Source organism: Apteryx rowi, unplaced genomic scaffold (genome assembly GCF_003343035.1).
Source record: "Apteryx rowi isolate R43461 unplaced genomic scaffold, aptRow1 scaffold_11, whole genome shotgun sequence".
In the NCBI taxonomy this organism is placed as follows: domain Eukaryota; kingdom Metazoa; phylum Chordata; class Aves; order Apterygiformes; family Apterygidae; genus Apteryx; species Apteryx rowi.
In genome coordinates this window covers 4,886,062-4,903,979 of record NW_020447308.1, presented here as the reverse complement: position 1 = coordinate 4,903,979, position 17,918 = coordinate 4,886,062, and the positions used below count along the sequence as shown (strand labels likewise).

Sequence of the window (17,918 nt, the reverse complement as noted above, 5' to 3'; positions counted from 1 at the left end):
CTTATCATAACAAGCAGCCCAGCACTGGGTGACAAGTAAAAGATTCATTGCATAAGGATACTAATCTAGATGACAGTCCTAAATAACAGGCTAGAAGGTCAACTACCTGGTGAGAATAGCCTTCCGGTGCACAGCACACACACAGTTATTGCTCCAGTCTTTCCCTTCATCCAGGAATGCCTGTAATTACAGAGAGCACGTTCCTCACTGACAGATTGCAGGAAGCATGAAGATGGATGCCACCTGTCTTTCGGAAGAAATTGTTCCTCCCTACATACCTCCTAATTCAATCCTTCTTAGGCATTTTATCCACTGCCACCCAGTGAAGCCCTAACCACAGTTGTGCCTCCAGCACTTACGGGAGTCAGTGGGAGCCTTTCAGTCGCCCTTACACTGAGCTGGAGGACATCAGAGCGAGAGCCCCTTGTTTCTGTAGCACAGCCACGGTCAGAGGCTGCTCGCAGCAGCAGGGCCTTCGGTACTTCAGAAGAGCCCCACACCTCGCAAGATTGGACTGGGAGTTTGCCAAAGAGCCCTCAAAGACAAAACAAAGCAAGCAAAAAAAGGGCCGGCGTATTTGTTCCCAGCACACTTTGATCAAAAGGGAAGGAAATGACAATTGAAATATGCTTACAAAGTAAATAAATCCCAAAGCCTCAGAAAAATGAGGGTTATAGGAAATAACTCCCCCCTATCCAGGTTGGGTTATGGCTTATCCGTGTGAGCTATGGCTGCTTTGAATCAACATTGTAGGATCCTTTCTAGAGGGAAAATCTTATCTTTTTCAGTATTTCTTGAGCACTGGCAATTTAGTTTAATTCAGATTTGCTAAGAATGAACATGACTAGTTAGCCCTCATTTTTAAGACCCCTAATGCCATGAACTTCAAACAGATGAAATTTCAGTTAAACATCCAGGCAAGCCCAAAACTATGAAAAGGGAAATCTCACCAGCAAGAGGGTGAACTAAAAGTGAGACAGGAGATGTCTGTGCTGGGACATAGAGGATGCATGTGCTTTGAGGTCATACAGTACAGGGCCAGAGAAGCTGACTCTGGTCCCGACTTCAGGAAAGCTATGCTGAGCTGCCTACCTGGGCATAGCACCATCCCAATTTGGTTTCAGGGGCCACAGTAGCACAAGGTCTCTGCACAGCTCCGCTGCACAGTGAAGATGGGCTTGCAGATGTAGCAGTGGTTTTCCCAGGTACCGTTCAAAGGTGACAATATTTGTGGGATAGGATGGTCTGCAGACAGGTCTCTCTTATCTGGAGAAGTGCGGCCACGCTGTGGAGTTGGGGGATAGAGAGATTTATGCAGAATTTGTGTTTCTAGTATGGAGCCAGGAGCAGAGACTGACGTGCATACTGACCCTTTTCTGCTCCACACGCTTCAGCTCCAGGAGGTGCCTGGTTGTAGCATGGCTGCAATACAACACCCTTGGAGAACCCACAAACCGGGGATCGGCTGCACATTTCTCACTGTTTTTAAGTGAAGCATAATGTTTTATCCCACCATTTTTTTTTAATGTTTCTTTTCTGTCTCCTTCCCAGATGGGTGACTGGCCATTGGAGTCCCTGCTCTGCCACTTGTGAGAAAGGTATCCAGCACCGGGAAGTGACTTGTGTTTATCAGTTGCAAAATGGCACCTATGTTAATACAAGAGACCTCTACTGCCTTGGCAACAAACCGACGACTGTACAAAGCTGCGAAGGCCGGGACTGCCTTTCTATCTGGGAAGCATCAGAGTGGTCAAAGGTAGGAGCTAGATTCAGGAAAGGAGCCAGACAGCACACAGTTCTGGATATGCTGGTCCTGATCCAGCCGAGTGTTTAAAGTTAAGCATGTTCTCATCGTCAGCACGTTCACAGTGCCTTGCGGTCCTGGGGCAGCTGGTAGGAGTTGTTGAGATGATGAGTTTGGAGCTGAGATTTGTCTTCTGTACTGAGCAGAGTTATTATCACAGGTTTTAGATATCATGCCATAGTAGCTGTATATTTCCATGTGAAAACTCTGACCAGCAAGGAAAAACCTTTCACTGACTTGAGGCCAGAAGCGTAGTAACCCACCAGGCCTTCTGGCTTTGTTTAAGTGCAGTATGAAACAAATACCAGATTTGCCAGACAGCTGTAGGTTACAGAGAATGTACAATCTTTGGGCTTTGTCCAACCCTCTTTTGTGTAATTCTCRGAACATGGAAAAGCTTGTTAGACTTTATATATAAAGGTGCATTTCTATGCAGTTATAGAGAGTTAAGAAATTATTCTCAGAAACTATAAACACATTTCAGATATGAATAATATGTGGCCTAGACAGAACCCGTGAGCATGCATTTTGTATAGCCACAGAGTGAACTGGGAGTATGTCGACATTCCCCGACCCAGACTCAGTTAATACAAGATCGCTCGTCTGTACCTTGTGAGTAACACTCCTAACAGAATTTCAATGTTAGTTTTGATACTGCATCTGTTAGGCTCATCTGAATGATGAAAAGATCCTTTCACTCTTGGTGTGTAGCTTGTGGCTCTACCAGTCTCACTCCAGACTGACGGTGTTACGGGACTGTCCAGCAGCAGCCCCTTCCATGGGAAGGATCTTTTGTTGTTATTCATCTCTATTTTGAAACAATGAGCTCCTGTTTAAAGCATTGTCAAAGAGCCTTTGGAAAATATTATTGTAAAAACTTGCTTAAAAGTCACAAAAGCTCAGGATGCAAGAGGTCTTCAGTGAGGAACAGTCTCTTAAAAACACAATGTTGTTCCGTTGTTCATCTTCTGAACAGGAAATTTTTTGTTTGGCAAGTGAGATAGCGTGGCAGTAGTGTTTCCATTCAGTAGGATGCTGTACCTCTTCACTAATGCACGAGATTCATTTTCTTTCTGAGTCCTTTCATGTAAAAAGGTGTGGAGAAACACATCAAAGTTTTAATAAATTGTCTTACAGGTCTTCTATGTGTTACAGAAGTAACCCTTCCAGGTGATGCCCTCTTTATTTCTCACAGCTGAACCAGCTAATTGTAGCAATGCTTTTAGCTGCAGTGCTTTTGTTTTGGTGCAACTCCCACCTGTTTTATGTGGGGTATTTCATTGTCCCGGTACTTGTGGTCTTTTGTAAGCAATCTCAGGTACTTCTCTCTTCTTCTTGTTAAATGGAGTAGGTCAAGCTTCAGAAGGTTTTTCCAGAGTTGAAATCTTCCATAGTTGTGACCACATAACTCCCTTGCAAACACGTAGGTTTTTTAGATTATATTTAAAACAGCTGGTTTACTTTGATAAATTTTTTCTCCTTTTGTAGGATCGGTTCATTCTTGTTCAGGCACATTTCTGCTATTATATAGCACAGTTGACTCCAGGACACATTTGACATTATGCCACTTTGGACACTTCTCATACCTAAAACTTTCTTTACTGGAAATCAGTTCAATCCTTAGCATTTTAACTGGATGTTGTGGAGTAAATATCACAGTAGTGATACCATTTATAAATCAATTTTCTCATGTACATTTTTGAACTTTTTGGTTATGTGACAAAAAATAGTTGAACGAAGCGCACGTTGATGTCTGGTCCCCAATCAAAAATGTATGTTCTCAAAGCAAATTCCAAGACAGTCTTCAGTGTGGAAAAAAATTAAGTTCCCCTTTTATTGCCAAGCACTTGAGATTGTTTTGGACGAAATACTGCTCAGCCCATTTTTAATGACAAAACTAGAGAGTTACAAAAAGGTGAATGTTTCTACTGTTTAGGAACTAGAGTACAAAAAATAYTCATTTCCTTCAAATAAAGGGGCTGTATCTTAACTGCAAAGTTGTGATGCTCCTTTACAAAATCTTGTGGGATTTGACTACATAGTATGTTAATAAAATAAGATCTAATCATCTAATCTGGACATGAAGTGATTGCACATATTTAATAGACTGCTCTGTTGTAGAATCTTTGTAAAATCTATATGTTAAGAAATTCTTCATGAAAACAGAAGACTCAAGGAAAGAAAAAAAATTCTTAAAGGGGGTGATTTATATGTGACCACCAAAGATCTGTTGGAAACCTTTTGCAAATGCTGTTTTGTCTAGGAAAGTATATTCACTATTAATCTGCAAATGACTTAAAAGCTTGTGGGAAGAACAAACAGTTGGTGTTTTTCCCAGATTTGCTTGTGAAACCCACCTAGAGATTTCTTATACTGTGAAAAATATTCCTACTTCGGCTTGATTTACTTTCAGTAAATTGGACCATTTGAATGATTTTATATATTATGCTTTGTGCTTTGAGATGAGTGAGTGCAACCCTGAGGAGTCCACCCCGAGGACTGAGTAAAATGATACATAGTTTGGGAAAGTCTGTACAATTTGAGGTAAATTCATGGCTTTAAAGTAACAGTTAGGGGAGTCCATCCTGGGATATGTGGGAAATTTTGGACTTTGAGGAGTCCAGCAAAGCAGTTGCTGGAATTGTCTTCAAAGCATGGCAGAATTCATCCCATATCTAGCAGAACTATACAGTTGTGCTTGTCACAAAGATGTTACATCCATAAGGAGGTCAGGCCATGAGCAGCACATAGTAAATTAAGTGGAAGTTTTCCCAGATTTTCACGAAGTCACTTTGTAGTGCTCTGAAGTATTTAGAGGCGTGTCTGTTTGCTTGCCAGCTCATCAGCGCTTGTCATTCATGTCCTTAACAAGGCCAGCGGGTCAGAACTGCCTGGATTGTATTTTTAAGACGGTTAGACAGGCATGCTGAGATTTGTCCATTTGATGTAATTTATATCAAGCTGACACTTGTTTCCAGCATAGACCCCCTGGATGGAGGAGCTTCTTGGAATATGTTCAAAAGACCTCACAGACTATCTCATATCTTCACTATTTATTCAGTGTCAAATCAACTGTCTTTTCCATGCTGATCCCCTAAAGGGGAGAACTAGACACGCTAGAGACGGTTAGTTTTTATCTCAGTTGGTACATATATCATTTTTCCACCCACCTGTCCCCAATGGCTCTTCAAGAAAATTTCTCACTCTTAACACTGCAGTGGCATGAAAGTGAGGAGCGGAGAGACTAGGTATGCTGTTGTGTATTGGCATGCGCTTGGATGGCTGTGACAACGTCAGCAGATCTGTTATCCTGTTACTGAACTGGTTATTTAAAACAGTAATTCTCAGTTTTGGTTCATGGCAATGTCCATTTCCCACCTAATACAGGCAATGAAGTCAAAACAAGTCCTCCAGTAAAACAAAATTTCCAGCCATCTGTTGGCAAAGATAATGAACTGGAGCCCAGATATCCCTGCTCTCCAGAAGCTACCTCCAAGCACAAAAAGATTTGTGTCCACCCACATGAATGTTTGTTACAGTGCCCAAATGCCTGAATCAAGTCTTCCTCCAACAACTGATCCTAGCAACTCTGCGAGCCTGCTGCTTTCTCAGAGGACTTCAAACAGTCCCTGCCTATGCTTTTGGTGTTGAGAAACCCATCTTTCATCCCTGCTGGTGTCTGTGGACAGTCTTAGCTTTGCTGGCCGTGGTTGGAAGCTGATCACAACACTGTGGCTCACTGAACAGCTCCTCTCCTGAGTTACATGCTTTGTACCCTTTGAAGTTCTTTAGAACTAACATTGTGATGAGGAGATTATAAAATCAAGAGTTAAAGCTCACATACTTGTTTGACATAGCTTTTGATATAGTCGTGAAAACATGTGTGAGAGCTGTGACTTTGCCTTTGTGCGTAGAAACTGTGCTGCAGAGCTATATTGCAAAGTTCTGTAACAGTGATCCCATGCTACTGTGATTTAAAAATGCATTTTTTACCATTTTCTTTTTCCAGTCATTTTACTCCCATGATACATCAAGAGATGTGGCAGTTCTGTGCTGTGAATCTTGGTGTGTCTTTTTTCAGTGAATGATATGTTCTTAATTGCAAGATTTAGTGATTATTCATCTGTTGCACAATTCCGGTACAATGCCAGTTGATATTTTTTAGAGAAGGTTGGTTTGCAGAATTGCCATTTTTTGGAAGCAAAATATTTCGCAGGCAGTTAAACTTTTCAAATTACTTCTGTATGTGAGAAAGGGGGTGGAAAAAATCTTGTGTGTTATCAGTTTTTCTCTGTATTATCATCTGTTCATGAACTACCTTTTCCATTTGCTTTTGTTACCAAGATAAAAGTTCGGCATTTCTAGGCATCATGCAATAGTTGAAGAAAGCAAATGCCTGTTGTTTTGCAGTGTTCAGCAGACTGTGGCAAGGGGATCCAGAAAAGAACAGTGACGTGCACAAATTCTCAAGGAAAATGTGATGCAGCCACCAGACCAAGAGATGAGGAAGAGTGCGAGGATCACACAGGCTGTTACGAATGGAAAACAGGAGATTGGTCTAAGGTAACAGTGAACACTACATGGTATTTTCTTCCTAAGTGAAAAGACGTTCAGGGTGCCATGCTTCGGTGTGCAGTGTCTGTTGTCCAATTTCAATTTATATATTTGGAGAGGAAGGGGTTAACTGATTTTGACTGTAGTTTTTGCTGGGATTAAAACTTTCCCCTTATGCCATGTATGACCCAAAYGTTGCAACACAGACTTATGGATGGGACCCAGCAAGTTTTAGAGAAACATTTTACAAACAGGATAGAAATGAGTATTAATTGACAACTTAATCCTCCAAAGGCATAACTCACACAGACGTTCACCGTTTTGCCAATAAAAATTCCCACCACAGACCAAAACTAGCTCATCAACTGAGCCCTTGATGTCTAAAAGCTACTTTATAAGTGATGCTGAAACTGCTTTCCATATCCAAAGAAATAAACTCCAAACAGTCCTGGCTAACAGGTTGAATTCTGCAGAAAGGAGTTCGTCAGCAGCATCTTGCAGCAGCGCAGGGAGGTATGGAGGGGTCCCTTGTCCAGTCTGGGGAAGCTGAAAAGAAAATAACAGAAGTTTGATTTCCTTGAATATATACATGTTAAAAATTTGCAGTTAGGGTTAGAAACCTAGTCACTGAGAAAAAAGGGGAATCTTGCCAGGAGGTTGTGGTGAGAGTTTTGTCTCCCCCAAAACGTCAATACAGAGCTGAGAAGAGAGAAAATGGGGGGAACAGTCCTTAGGGACACAGGTCAGCTCAAGAATATCCTTTGGGCTTCTAAGCCAGGATAGTGTGAATAGGGACTGGGTCTGGTTCCTCAGTCTCAAGGAGAGATTTGCCACCCTKTAGGGGAAGGAAAAGCCTCAGGGCTTCAGAAAGCCAAGTGGAGTGACAGAATTCGTAAGACACTAGAAAAAATAAATTTCCCCCTGTCCTGACAGCAGCCCTCAGCAAGCCTATATATTCAGAAGGGGCCAAGACAACCTCTACTCCTGCACATAGGAGGTCCAGGATTGAGCCTGAACATAGAAAGACCTGGTTTAGGGGAAATGAAGCCCAGTCCAAAATAAAGGAGCAGTTACGCCTTCATCTTCTTATCTCACAGATGATAAATCTGAAGGTTTGGGAGAACTGTTATTACACTGTATACTACTGGGGGGAAGTGCAGGGAAACCGTAGTAGATTTGCACAGAGACAGAAGGTAATTCAGAGCGCTCACAGCTGAATTTGGTTCCTGTGCCTCGTACAGGTCTTGCAAGCTGAGTCTGATAGTACACTGTTTTGTTACCACAAATGCAAGACTAAAGCTATGCAGCTGAATGTCACGCTGTTCTGAGAGCTACACAGCATAGTTCAGTCCCATACTTATTCCAGCTGCCTGAAATGAAAGTAAGCCATCAATTTAAATGTAGAGCCAAAACCATCAGTGCCTACCTGAGGGCTGGATTTTGCCCTCACTTAGACCAGTCTGAACTTAGTTTCACTAGTGACATTGGTGGAATTAATTCCTATATGAAGTGGAATAAACCAGAGCAGAGTCTGCTCTATATTTGCATTGTGATCTTAAAGTTACAGGTAGTTTTGCTTGAGAAAGAGGCTGGCAGTGTAAGAAACATAGCTTTTGCCAATATTGTTCCTAAAGCATCTTTACATTACTAACTTAATGTTTGCATAAAGGACTGAAATTTCCCAGGAATATTATATTCCAGTTTGGTTTTATCTTATCTTTGTAACGGTGCTGTCCTTTAAACAGAAAGTCTACTTTGTGTTCTGGAATGTATGGCATGTGCGAAAACCACTGGGATACAGTAGTTGCATTTTACTTTCCAAAAACCCAAACTCCAGCAAGCAAAATCCAGGGAAATAGAGGCCCATGATGGGCAAATTGGTTTATCTGCAATTGCTTTTTTTTGCATTATGATTAGGAATTACAAATATTTATAAATATACTCTGTTATAGATATGTGAATTTAATGGTGTCAGTGCTGGAGAATGCATTAAGAACCTGCCACATACAAAAGGTCTGTATTTATGCTGAGCCAGGAATTTGTATCACAGAATGTTTAGAGTATTGAACATTATTTTATTCATAACCTGGCACACAGAATCCATGTGAGCTGGCCAAAACAAACAGTTCCTGTGTGTTAACAGGTGAAATAACATTATTTATTTATTTGTGGAATTTTAAAACATTTTGGCATACAAATTGACCTGGATTCTCTTTACAGGGAAGAATATGAAATAACTGTGTATTCACTGATTACATGGATTGAAAGTTGAGTATTATATAAATGGTTCCCATCTGATAAAGATGTTGGCTCTCTTCTGGAGAGGTTGCAATCATACATTGGTCACAGTAAATAATGTTGCTGATGGATTTAGCATCTGCATGTGAGCAGTGTAGGATCAGTGCAAAATTACCTGTTATTCGCAATTCTTAACTCTGGGCCAGGATCCTCCCTGTGCAGAAGGGCACAAAAGCTTATGCACTGCATGTACGGACTGCTTCCGCCTGCAGAGAGCTTGTGCCAACTCTCTGCTTCCCAGGAATTTCACCCTGTGCGAGTCCAGCAGGATGTGCTTGGACTTAGATTTAGGTTATAATGAGCATTTAAAATTCTAGACTTACTGGTTAATTCTGACTGCACCCTTAGATCACACAGTTCTTAAAACAAAGGGCACCACTGGACTATTAGAAGAAGGTATGGGTTGATACAGTCCCTCTAAGGAAATTTGTTATCCCAGAAACACAGAGAGCTAAAGTGTTTTGTGTGGATTGCAATGTTTTGCACGTCCTGAGCACCAATTAGGATTTTCAAGCTGAGGATTCCAGAATGTTTGATGCAGGGCTCCAACCCAGGGAGAGCACCTCTACAGCTATCAGCAGCTCCTCTTTGGTGTTGTCCGGCGTAAAACTGTTCATCCTTTAAGGAGAAACACAAAGTGTGAGGCAGTCAGATTATAATGAACTCTGTAAAATCCACACTTCCAGGGTAAAATTCCATTGTAAAACATTGTTGCCAGTGCTGTAAAAATCTCTGTGAGAGCACTTTGTGCTGACTAAAATGGAAACTTTTTCTATTAATACAAATTGCTCGCAGAACAAGCAACAACTTTTCAAAATTACTACATTGTGCATTTGTTATTTATTGTTAAGAATCATCAGGGTGCAAGATATAATGAACAGTGGTAATTATCACGGATTAAAACAAGGGGCTTTGATGCTTTGCRTGCAAACCACTTGCCTGGTGACACTGCTGATACACTGCCTCCAGTCCTTAACTTTCGCAAACTATGATCATTTGTAGATACCAGGAAGTCACATTACAAAGAGGCAAAACCTCGTTAAAAAAATCAAGTCCAGACACACCTTGTAAAAAGAACAGGCCAGGCTATTTGGTTGGTAATAGCAGACCATTATTTTTGTAGTAGTAGTAGTAGTATTTAGAGAATACATAGCTTGTGTGCATGAGAAGACAGGTAGGTCCCTCACAGTCCGATACAAATAACTCGCCTCCAGGCATGACACTGTGGGTGCAAACAGGAGCTCCTGTGGCAGGCAGTGATGAGACATGCTTGTCCTGTATAAGATCTTGGATCCTGTCGCAGTCAGAAGGTGCAGGAACGGGCGGCGGTACAATCTCCAAAGCTCTGACACACAAGTGGCAGTTCCGTGTCCTCAGGGCCCGAATCCGCTTCTGTGTAGCAGCGGTTAGGGCTGGAGGCAAAGCCTCATCCGCTGGCCTTAGGGACTGCGCTGCAGCCATGGCCTGCCTGCGCCCTAAAGAAGAGGGATTTTGTTCCCCTTTTCCTCAGGGCTGTTTGCAGATGTCTCCTTATTGCATTTTACAGCTGTGGAAAGGGTTTGGAGCTAATTGAGCGGCTTTACCAAGCAGTCTGGGCTGTGATATTTTTGTGTTCCCAAAGTACTTGCAGCTTATTTCAAGCATCCTGTGAGGAACTGGTCCATCTAATTCACTTTGCAAACACACAGGGCCAGGTCCATAAAGTTATTTAAATACCTTTAGAGTTACCTTTGTTAGTCCAGCACTTGAGATTAGCAGACTTTATAATGTAGTTCAAAAGACAGTGTGTTATTCTGTTACAAATAACCATAATAACCTCTATCAACAGTGCTGTTAAACTTTCAACTTGTCTGCACTGTTGCAACTTCTCTCTCAAACCTCTTAGGTTAAAGGGATATATTTATCGTTTTTATTATTTAACACAAAGGCAGCATTAGTATGGTGAGCAATGGAACTAAAATGTTCCCGGCCCAGGAGGCTTTGAACCTAGCAGAATGATAGATTGCATAGTAGGAGACCCACTGAAGACATTTAACCTGAAATTATTATTTTTTTACTGTTGCCTGGATTCTTCATATTTGCAATTCGTTATATCATTTTTTATATATGATGCAATATAGAAATGTGAATCGAAACCATCTCCCATTCAAGCGTCTCTTCCAAAAGGAAATTCCACATCCAATTTGTATTCAGTTAAAGAAACAAACATCTCATGCACTCTTTCTAGTTTGGCATAGTTCTTCYATGTTTGAAATCTGAGCTGTTAAATGTCCTAGCACTGGAATAAAATTTACATTGTTATTGTAGCTGTGCTAATTAAAAGAACGAACATAGATTGCTCAGTTTCCCAAGACTTGCCTCAAATGCTTGGGCTGTTGAAAATACACCTCTTGATTCTTTAGCAGGACAGTAGTTCATTCTTTCATGATGAATTGTCCTAACTTAAAGTATTTTGCTTACAAAGTTTATGTTAAAGATTACATGCCTGCAAAGAAGGCAGGCAGCTAATGAACAGAATGTGTCTTTATGTATGTGGCTCTCTGGAAAGCTCGGCAGCGTGTGCTACCCGATCGCTCAGGTGCAAATGTAGAGGCCAACACTGTATTTTTCTGGAGTTCCTCTTCTCCAGTTGGCTTATGGACTCTTCCAGGGTGTGACTGGAAAGGCAAGATTATATACTGAGAACGGTTCTCCAGAAGACTTTTATGGATTTCTCTTCATTTCCAGTTTTACTTAATTGTTTCACTATTTTATATGCCTACTCTATTTCTGCCTTGTGACTGAAGTATTATATTTTGAGCCAACAGCACACAGTGGTTCAGGGTTCCCAGTTTTACTTTTTTGGCTACTCTGCTTTTAACTGGTATTATATCAAGGAAGGTAAAATTACAAGCAAGATACACTAACTCAATCATTAGTGCTGACTTTCACAAGGGTGCATTTTCAGCTTTGTGGGCAGAAATTTAGACTTGAAACTTCTGTCCCTTAGGCAACAATTTAGCTCATTACCCTATTACATTACATAGCCCAATGAAAAGATTTTTAGAAGAAGAAAGATACATAGTTGGCTAACAGAAGCCTTGTAGTATATTGGCTTTGCCATATTTTTTTCTTTGCAATTACAGTAGATGCTCTGTAAATGCTAAGGCCTGTATTAATCTCAGATAACCAGATGTAAATCCAGGGTAACTGTCTTTCATTCTTCCCTACAGTCCATTGGCCATGAGCCAAGGATCTCACTCAGCTCAGTGGGTCAGATATCAATCTCTCTTACGTTAGTGTAAATCCAGATTAATTCAGCCACTTGAGTTACTGCAGGCTTATGCCAATGGCATTCAGATCAGAATCTGAGCTGCTGGACTGTGCAAGATCGTTGGGTCTTGTGTAGTAACCATGCAGGTTCATGCTCTCCGGTGAAAACAAAAATACCTGACGTAGTAAGCTGAACTTCCAGTGGATAAAAAGGAGGGAAGTGGAGGAAAAATCTTTTTCTACCACTTCACATTTTGAGTAACCACCTGGCACAGCTTTCGCTGGATCCCAGAAACTGCAAAGCACTGGTGAAGATCAGCTTGGCAAAGTGTGATGTTAAAAAGGGTTCTTGTTGCCAAATAGCATCAGTAGCGATAAAGCACATTTGAAAAACTGCCTGTAGCCGCCTGCCCTCCCTGGACATCAGTAGTTGCCAATTTCTTTACAGTGTTTTGCTCAGCCTATGAAATGCTGGCTACAGGTTCTCATCCCAGGARAATATTAACAATGGGGAGGAAAAAATCTAATTTCCTATAAGAAAAATTCTGGGTTTGTGCCAGACATTGAGGTGTTTCATACTGAAGATCAGCAGTCATTAATCACAATGGTGGTAACAACAATTTTGTAATTGCAAATTAATTATTTTGGCAAAATTGCAGTAGATTGCATTCTATAAGAGAGAAAACCCCTAACCTTGCAGTACGTAAAGAACACGGTTTTTCTCAAAAAATACTCTACAATCTTCCGGTGCCAGGAAGACATGTTTTCCAAGTTCCAAATGTTTGGGAACATCAAAAAAATCTTCCATCCGCCTCACTTTTAATGATTAACTCATATTACATGATAAGAAGAGCAAATCAAGGACAGCTGTGGTTTGAGAGGTGTATTCAAAGCTGTTGTAAATATAGAAGCAAACTGTCCTTTGTTCTAACATTCATTACAAATTCATGGCTTGACCAGCCATCTGTTTATGATAAACCACGGACAACTTGTTAATTCTTCATAAAGGTCACAGCTAAGTTCATCTTCTTCTACGTTGGAGAAAATAAATTTTTTGTTGAAWTCAGAAAAAAACTCCTCAGGAGGGACAGTCACTTAGAACAGCAGTCACAACATTGCAGCTGACGGACCCTTTCCTGTGTCTTACTCACTTTGCCTCAGCAAACAACTTGATGGCTTATGGCTGCTTGCGTGCTTTCAGCACCATAGCTAGACGTTGATGGCAGCAGATTGTCCCTAGACCTCACTGATGCCATTCAGCTGTTCTCCAGAAGGTGATAGACCTGGATATGACAGGACAGGACCCAACAGGTTTCTGTATTCCAACTTTCTGCTTCCCTGGGCGTAGACGTGACCAGGAGCCAGTGCATCAGAGTATCCTAAACCCAACCACTGCCCTGTGGACTGCTCTAAGTCATACAGCGAGTACCAGTTCCCCACAGCTTATTCCTCCGGCCAGCAATCACTGATGTGCACGCCACAGCCTCTCTTGCCACAGCTAATCCTCAAGATACTCCTGGCTACAGAGGATGAGAACAAACGGCCCAAACTTGATTATATGAGCTGGAGACGCTCCTGAATTTAGGAAAGCTGGTGCCAGCATCCTAGTAAAACTTTTGTGCAGCCCTTTAGGAAGGAAGATGAGAAGCCTTAGCTATGCCTTTCTGAAGTAGGAGGTACCCTCTTGAGTTGTGATAAGCTAAAACCATCATCTTTAGCTTAACCTCTGTTGGGGAGAAGCCTGGAATAAAACAGATCTCAGTGTGCAAGAAACCTCATGTTTGTCTTACAAAGCAGAAACCACCTCTCTCTTCTGCTGCAGTGAAATGAATTTTGTTTATAATACTATGGGCCAAATCACTGACCCACCGAAGTCAATGGCCAACTCCCAATGACTTCACTGAGTTAAGAATTTCAGCACAAAATTAGAGTTTCTGGCACACGGTTTGCAGTTTACATATGGCAAAGCTCCAAGGCTGTTGGTTATTTTTTGTCATCTTCACTGTCAGTGCAGGGGGTGCTGGAGTTTTCTCTGTTCCATTTACTATTTTATTCCACAAGCTTAAATAAAAGAGAAATGAGCCACCCCAAATCCAGATTAAGGGTCCTGAGAAAAAGACTTGGGTCAGTGAAAAGCCTCAGAAGGGGAGACATGAGCAGCTCATCTCTATGATCCTGCTACCATTTAATGAATCTGTCAGCCCATAGTTTATGGGTTACTTAAAGCCCAGCCTACGGATCTTCTACTCCCTTGCTGATGAAGTGGCACATCAAAAGAGGTCAGATACTTTTAGGAGTGGTTGTTGTATTCAAGGTATCACTTTTAGATAATCCCTTACTCTTAACATGTATGCTTTACGAACAACTATTACTTGGGGGTGACTGTCATTTTCGAGGTATGTAATCTGTTAATTAACTGAAACCCTAACCATTTCCTGAGCTGAGAACTGTGTCTGCACTTTTTTCACTGGGATCTCTATGTCTTTAAGGTATTTACAGCTTTAACAAAAAAGGTCTGTTGGGGTAATCATCCTTCAGGAATTACACTCAGACAGTTYTTTGGTCTCAGTCATAATCATGGATGGTCCTGCTGCCATCAAGCAGAACTAATTGCTCTCTTTTAGACAGACTTAAATGCACTGAGGTATAACTGTAGCACAGAAACATATGCTGATGCACAGAAACAGTTTTGGGTCTAAATACGAAATTATATGGTTTCTTCTTTGTTCTATATTATACCGGGGACTTTCAGAAGGAGATTTGTTCTTTGTCAGTACTGAATATTGCACATTAAATAGGTTAGGAAAAAAAGAAATGAAAAGGTACTGTAATGTAGTTTTCATACCTCTGCTGTACATATGCTTTTCAGGGAAGAAAGGAAGGTTAGGGGCTTGGCTCTTCCAYGGGCTTCTGTATGGTCATGGGTCCATCACTTATTTGAATCCGTGTCACTGGGTCCTAGCCATGTGACAGGTAGGTGCTCTGTCTGAGATATTTGTTAGGCTCCATTTACAGTCATCATAAGATGGGCAGCTCCAGTAGTTCATCTCGTTGCCTTAGGAAAGGCTGAATTGCCCTTTGGAGTGGGGATCTCTCTCCACTGGCTGTAAAGAGAACCCAAACAGAGCTGGTCCAGCAAGACGAATCCCACCCCTTTCGCTCTTTGAGCCTCTGTCCTTTAGCTGTGCAATGTCTTCAGTTATGGTTAGAGAGGTAAGAATTGTATATTGGCGCTAAAACAAGTTGGAGCCTCTCTCTAGACTTGTGCTCGCTGCCAGCCGCGGCTGATGCAGCTCTATGTGCAAGCCTAGGCACGGAAAGCAAAGAGGCGCTGACACCAGTGCTGGCCACGTCGGTCCCCTGGGGACTGAAGCTACGGGAACCGATGTCCCCTGCTCATGCCCTTGAGGCAGTGACTGCTTCTTGTTTGTACCACAGCTAGCACAGCTCATCTCAGCTGGAGTTTCTGGGAACATCCCTAGTACAAATTATTTTGATGAATCTTTAGTAAGGGAGAATGTGCTGGAGGAAGGCCGTATTCACGAGTTTCATTTGAAGTGGAGCACTTTCTGTCACAGTGTTATTGTCTCATGTTCCAATTCAGCCTCCAGTGCTCCTATTAATTGGAAGAATAACTTTTTCTTTTTGATATTTTTTATTTAAAACCCTAGTTCATTAAGTGCTTTTTTTCTGATGAGTAATTAAAGCCTCCCACCAAGATCAATGGATTTTTAATGGAATTTCATCGTGACTATTTTACTTCTTTTTTAATGTGGAAAAGAAGAAAGCATGAAAGACAAGCCTGTTCAAATATTGGCATTCATTTTCTCTGGGCTAGTCTGAGATGCTGATACAGTGTCTTGGATCATGTCTTTACAAAGATGAACAGCAGGTAATTCACTATTTAAAGCTTGTGCTACCCAGCTGAAGAGGTTTTTGCCCCCTGAATCCTTCTGACATGCAGTAGGTGTTACTAGCAGGGATTGCTATAATTTTGCAATCTTTCCAACAGCCTTCTGAGATTTTTAATGACCACTGAGGCATTAAGGTGACGATTTTCCAGAACATCTTTAAATTGGCATCAACCTGCTCGTCATCCATTGTTTGACTATGCAAAGAGATGAAGTGCAGTGTTAGTTCAGCATCACACATTTGAAAGCTGAGTGGCTCCCTGTCCAGAGAACTCTGGACTATACCTCATGTAGCCCATAAAAAACATTGCTCAGCATAGGCAGCAAAACTCGCTGTAGAAGTAGGGTAGGTCCTCAAGCAGTCGTCCTGAGTTGAGTTACGTGATCCCATGGTTACGTAGTTGTCTGTGACTATCTAGCTTGCTTAAAGTTAGCTCAGGTATGCCTGTTGCATAAGATGTTTCCCAGCATGATTTTCACGAAGGCTTACGGATGGAATAATATGGAGGATTTCCGGATTGTATGTGCCCCAGATCAAAAAATGCATGCTTGCTATAGGTGGCATGCTAGATTATGGCACCTCATAGGCAATACCATATCATTTCACACCTTTGCTTTTATTGCTTAGTCCTGTTCTTGAAATACAGTTTGAAGGCTCCCTAGAGGTGAACAGGCATTACTGGTGTAACGAATTAAATGACATTTCCTCATTACCACCCACCTGGGCTGCATTGCACAAGTACTTAGGGGCACTGTCACTACCCAGAATATTCATGCATTCAGCTCTTAATCTCTGAATTCTCTGTACACAATAGAACTTTTCAGAATAGCAAAGTCAAGCTTAATTACGCAGTGAGACAGGCTGGATGTACTGGTCAGGTCTTGTTCCTTGGGGTCATGCAGTCTGAAAGCACAAAAACTGCTGTAGGCAGTTCACAAAGATTTCTCCTCTCTTCTCCTTCTAAGATACTGTCACATCAGGCATGAGCATTTTCTGCTATAATTTATTGTTTCTTCCATATTGATCAGAAGAGTAGGCATTTCTTCTTGGTTAAATTAAACAAATCAGTCATTTCACAAAAGTTCTCAAATGAAAGATTGTTGTAAGCAAGACCAGATACGTTCTCTTTACAGACGTACCGTTTAAAAAGAAAAAAAAGAAAAAAAAAGAACAAGGAAGCTTGAAAAACAGCTTATGGTTTGCTTTGGGCAAATTAGATCCTATCAGCAAAAAGACAGAAATTTCTTTCTTTAACATGATGCCATAGTGAAAGTTGACCTGGTGTTTGTGAAAGCATATTGCATGCTGCTTTTCAGTTAAAATTTCAGAGTTTAAATTAGCGATATTTATAAAAAGCCTGCTGTGAAGGTGTGTGGAGCACTGACTTTCAGAGCACACACATGTGTATTATTAAGGTCCTGGGAACAGAGCAATTACAGGACATTTGTCATTCATCTCAGATGCTGTTTTAGAATGTTATTAATAGGAACTTGTCTTGCTTGCTTTCTGACTTTCATAGAAGCATGAAATAAGACCCCTGGGGGAAAAACTCTCTACCCTTTCCTAATGCCTTGAAATACTTGAACTCTGAAGTCAGTAAAGCATGACTCTATCTCTGAATTTTAGAGCTTTAGCCATAGTGTTATCCTTGGCTTCGGCATCTTTCAGCAAATTGGGGACAAATCAGTATCTTGAAACATCAGATGCCTACGGACTGATGGATAAAGAAGGAAAACATCTTGCCTTCAGCTCAGTTATCGTTGTAATCTTGAACTCTTTCTCTCCAGAAGAAATCAGGCTTTTAAATATTCTGGTACATCCAGAACTGGCTGAAGGGATGCCCGGACCATCTGCTGGAAGGAGCAAATCTCTGCTGTTAAAAAAATGATATTTCTAAAGGTGAGACATGGTCTGAATGCATCCCTGCCAGGCCAGCAGTCCCCGCCTAAGGCATAAGCAATGCTCCGTTGTCCCATTCAGCTCTGAGCAGATCACAGCCTCTCGGTAAATCTGTACTTGTTTCTGTCCCCATTAACCCTCAACACTGGGATTCTTTGGGTTGCTCCTCCAGCTGCCCAAAGGCAGGCCTGCCCTGGAT

At 41.5% G+C, this 17,918-nt stretch overlaps 1 protein-coding gene across 1 annotated transcript in view; it reads left to right on the top strand.

The window, feature by feature from the left end:
- The window catches only part of ADAMTS17 (ADAM metallopeptidase with thrombospondin type 1 motif 17), a 198,293-nt gene that overhangs the window by 171,744 nt on the left and 8,631 nt on the right, over window positions 1-17,918 (top strand). Inside the window, exons 21-22 of the mRNA XM_026073287.1 lie at window positions 1,552-1,756; window positions 6,215-6,367. Of these exons, the coding sequence (XP_025929072.1) occupies window positions 1,552-1,756; window positions 6,215-6,367 (358 nt within the window). The remainder of the gene's footprint in view (window positions 1-1,551; window positions 1,757-6,214; window positions 6,368-17,918) is intronic.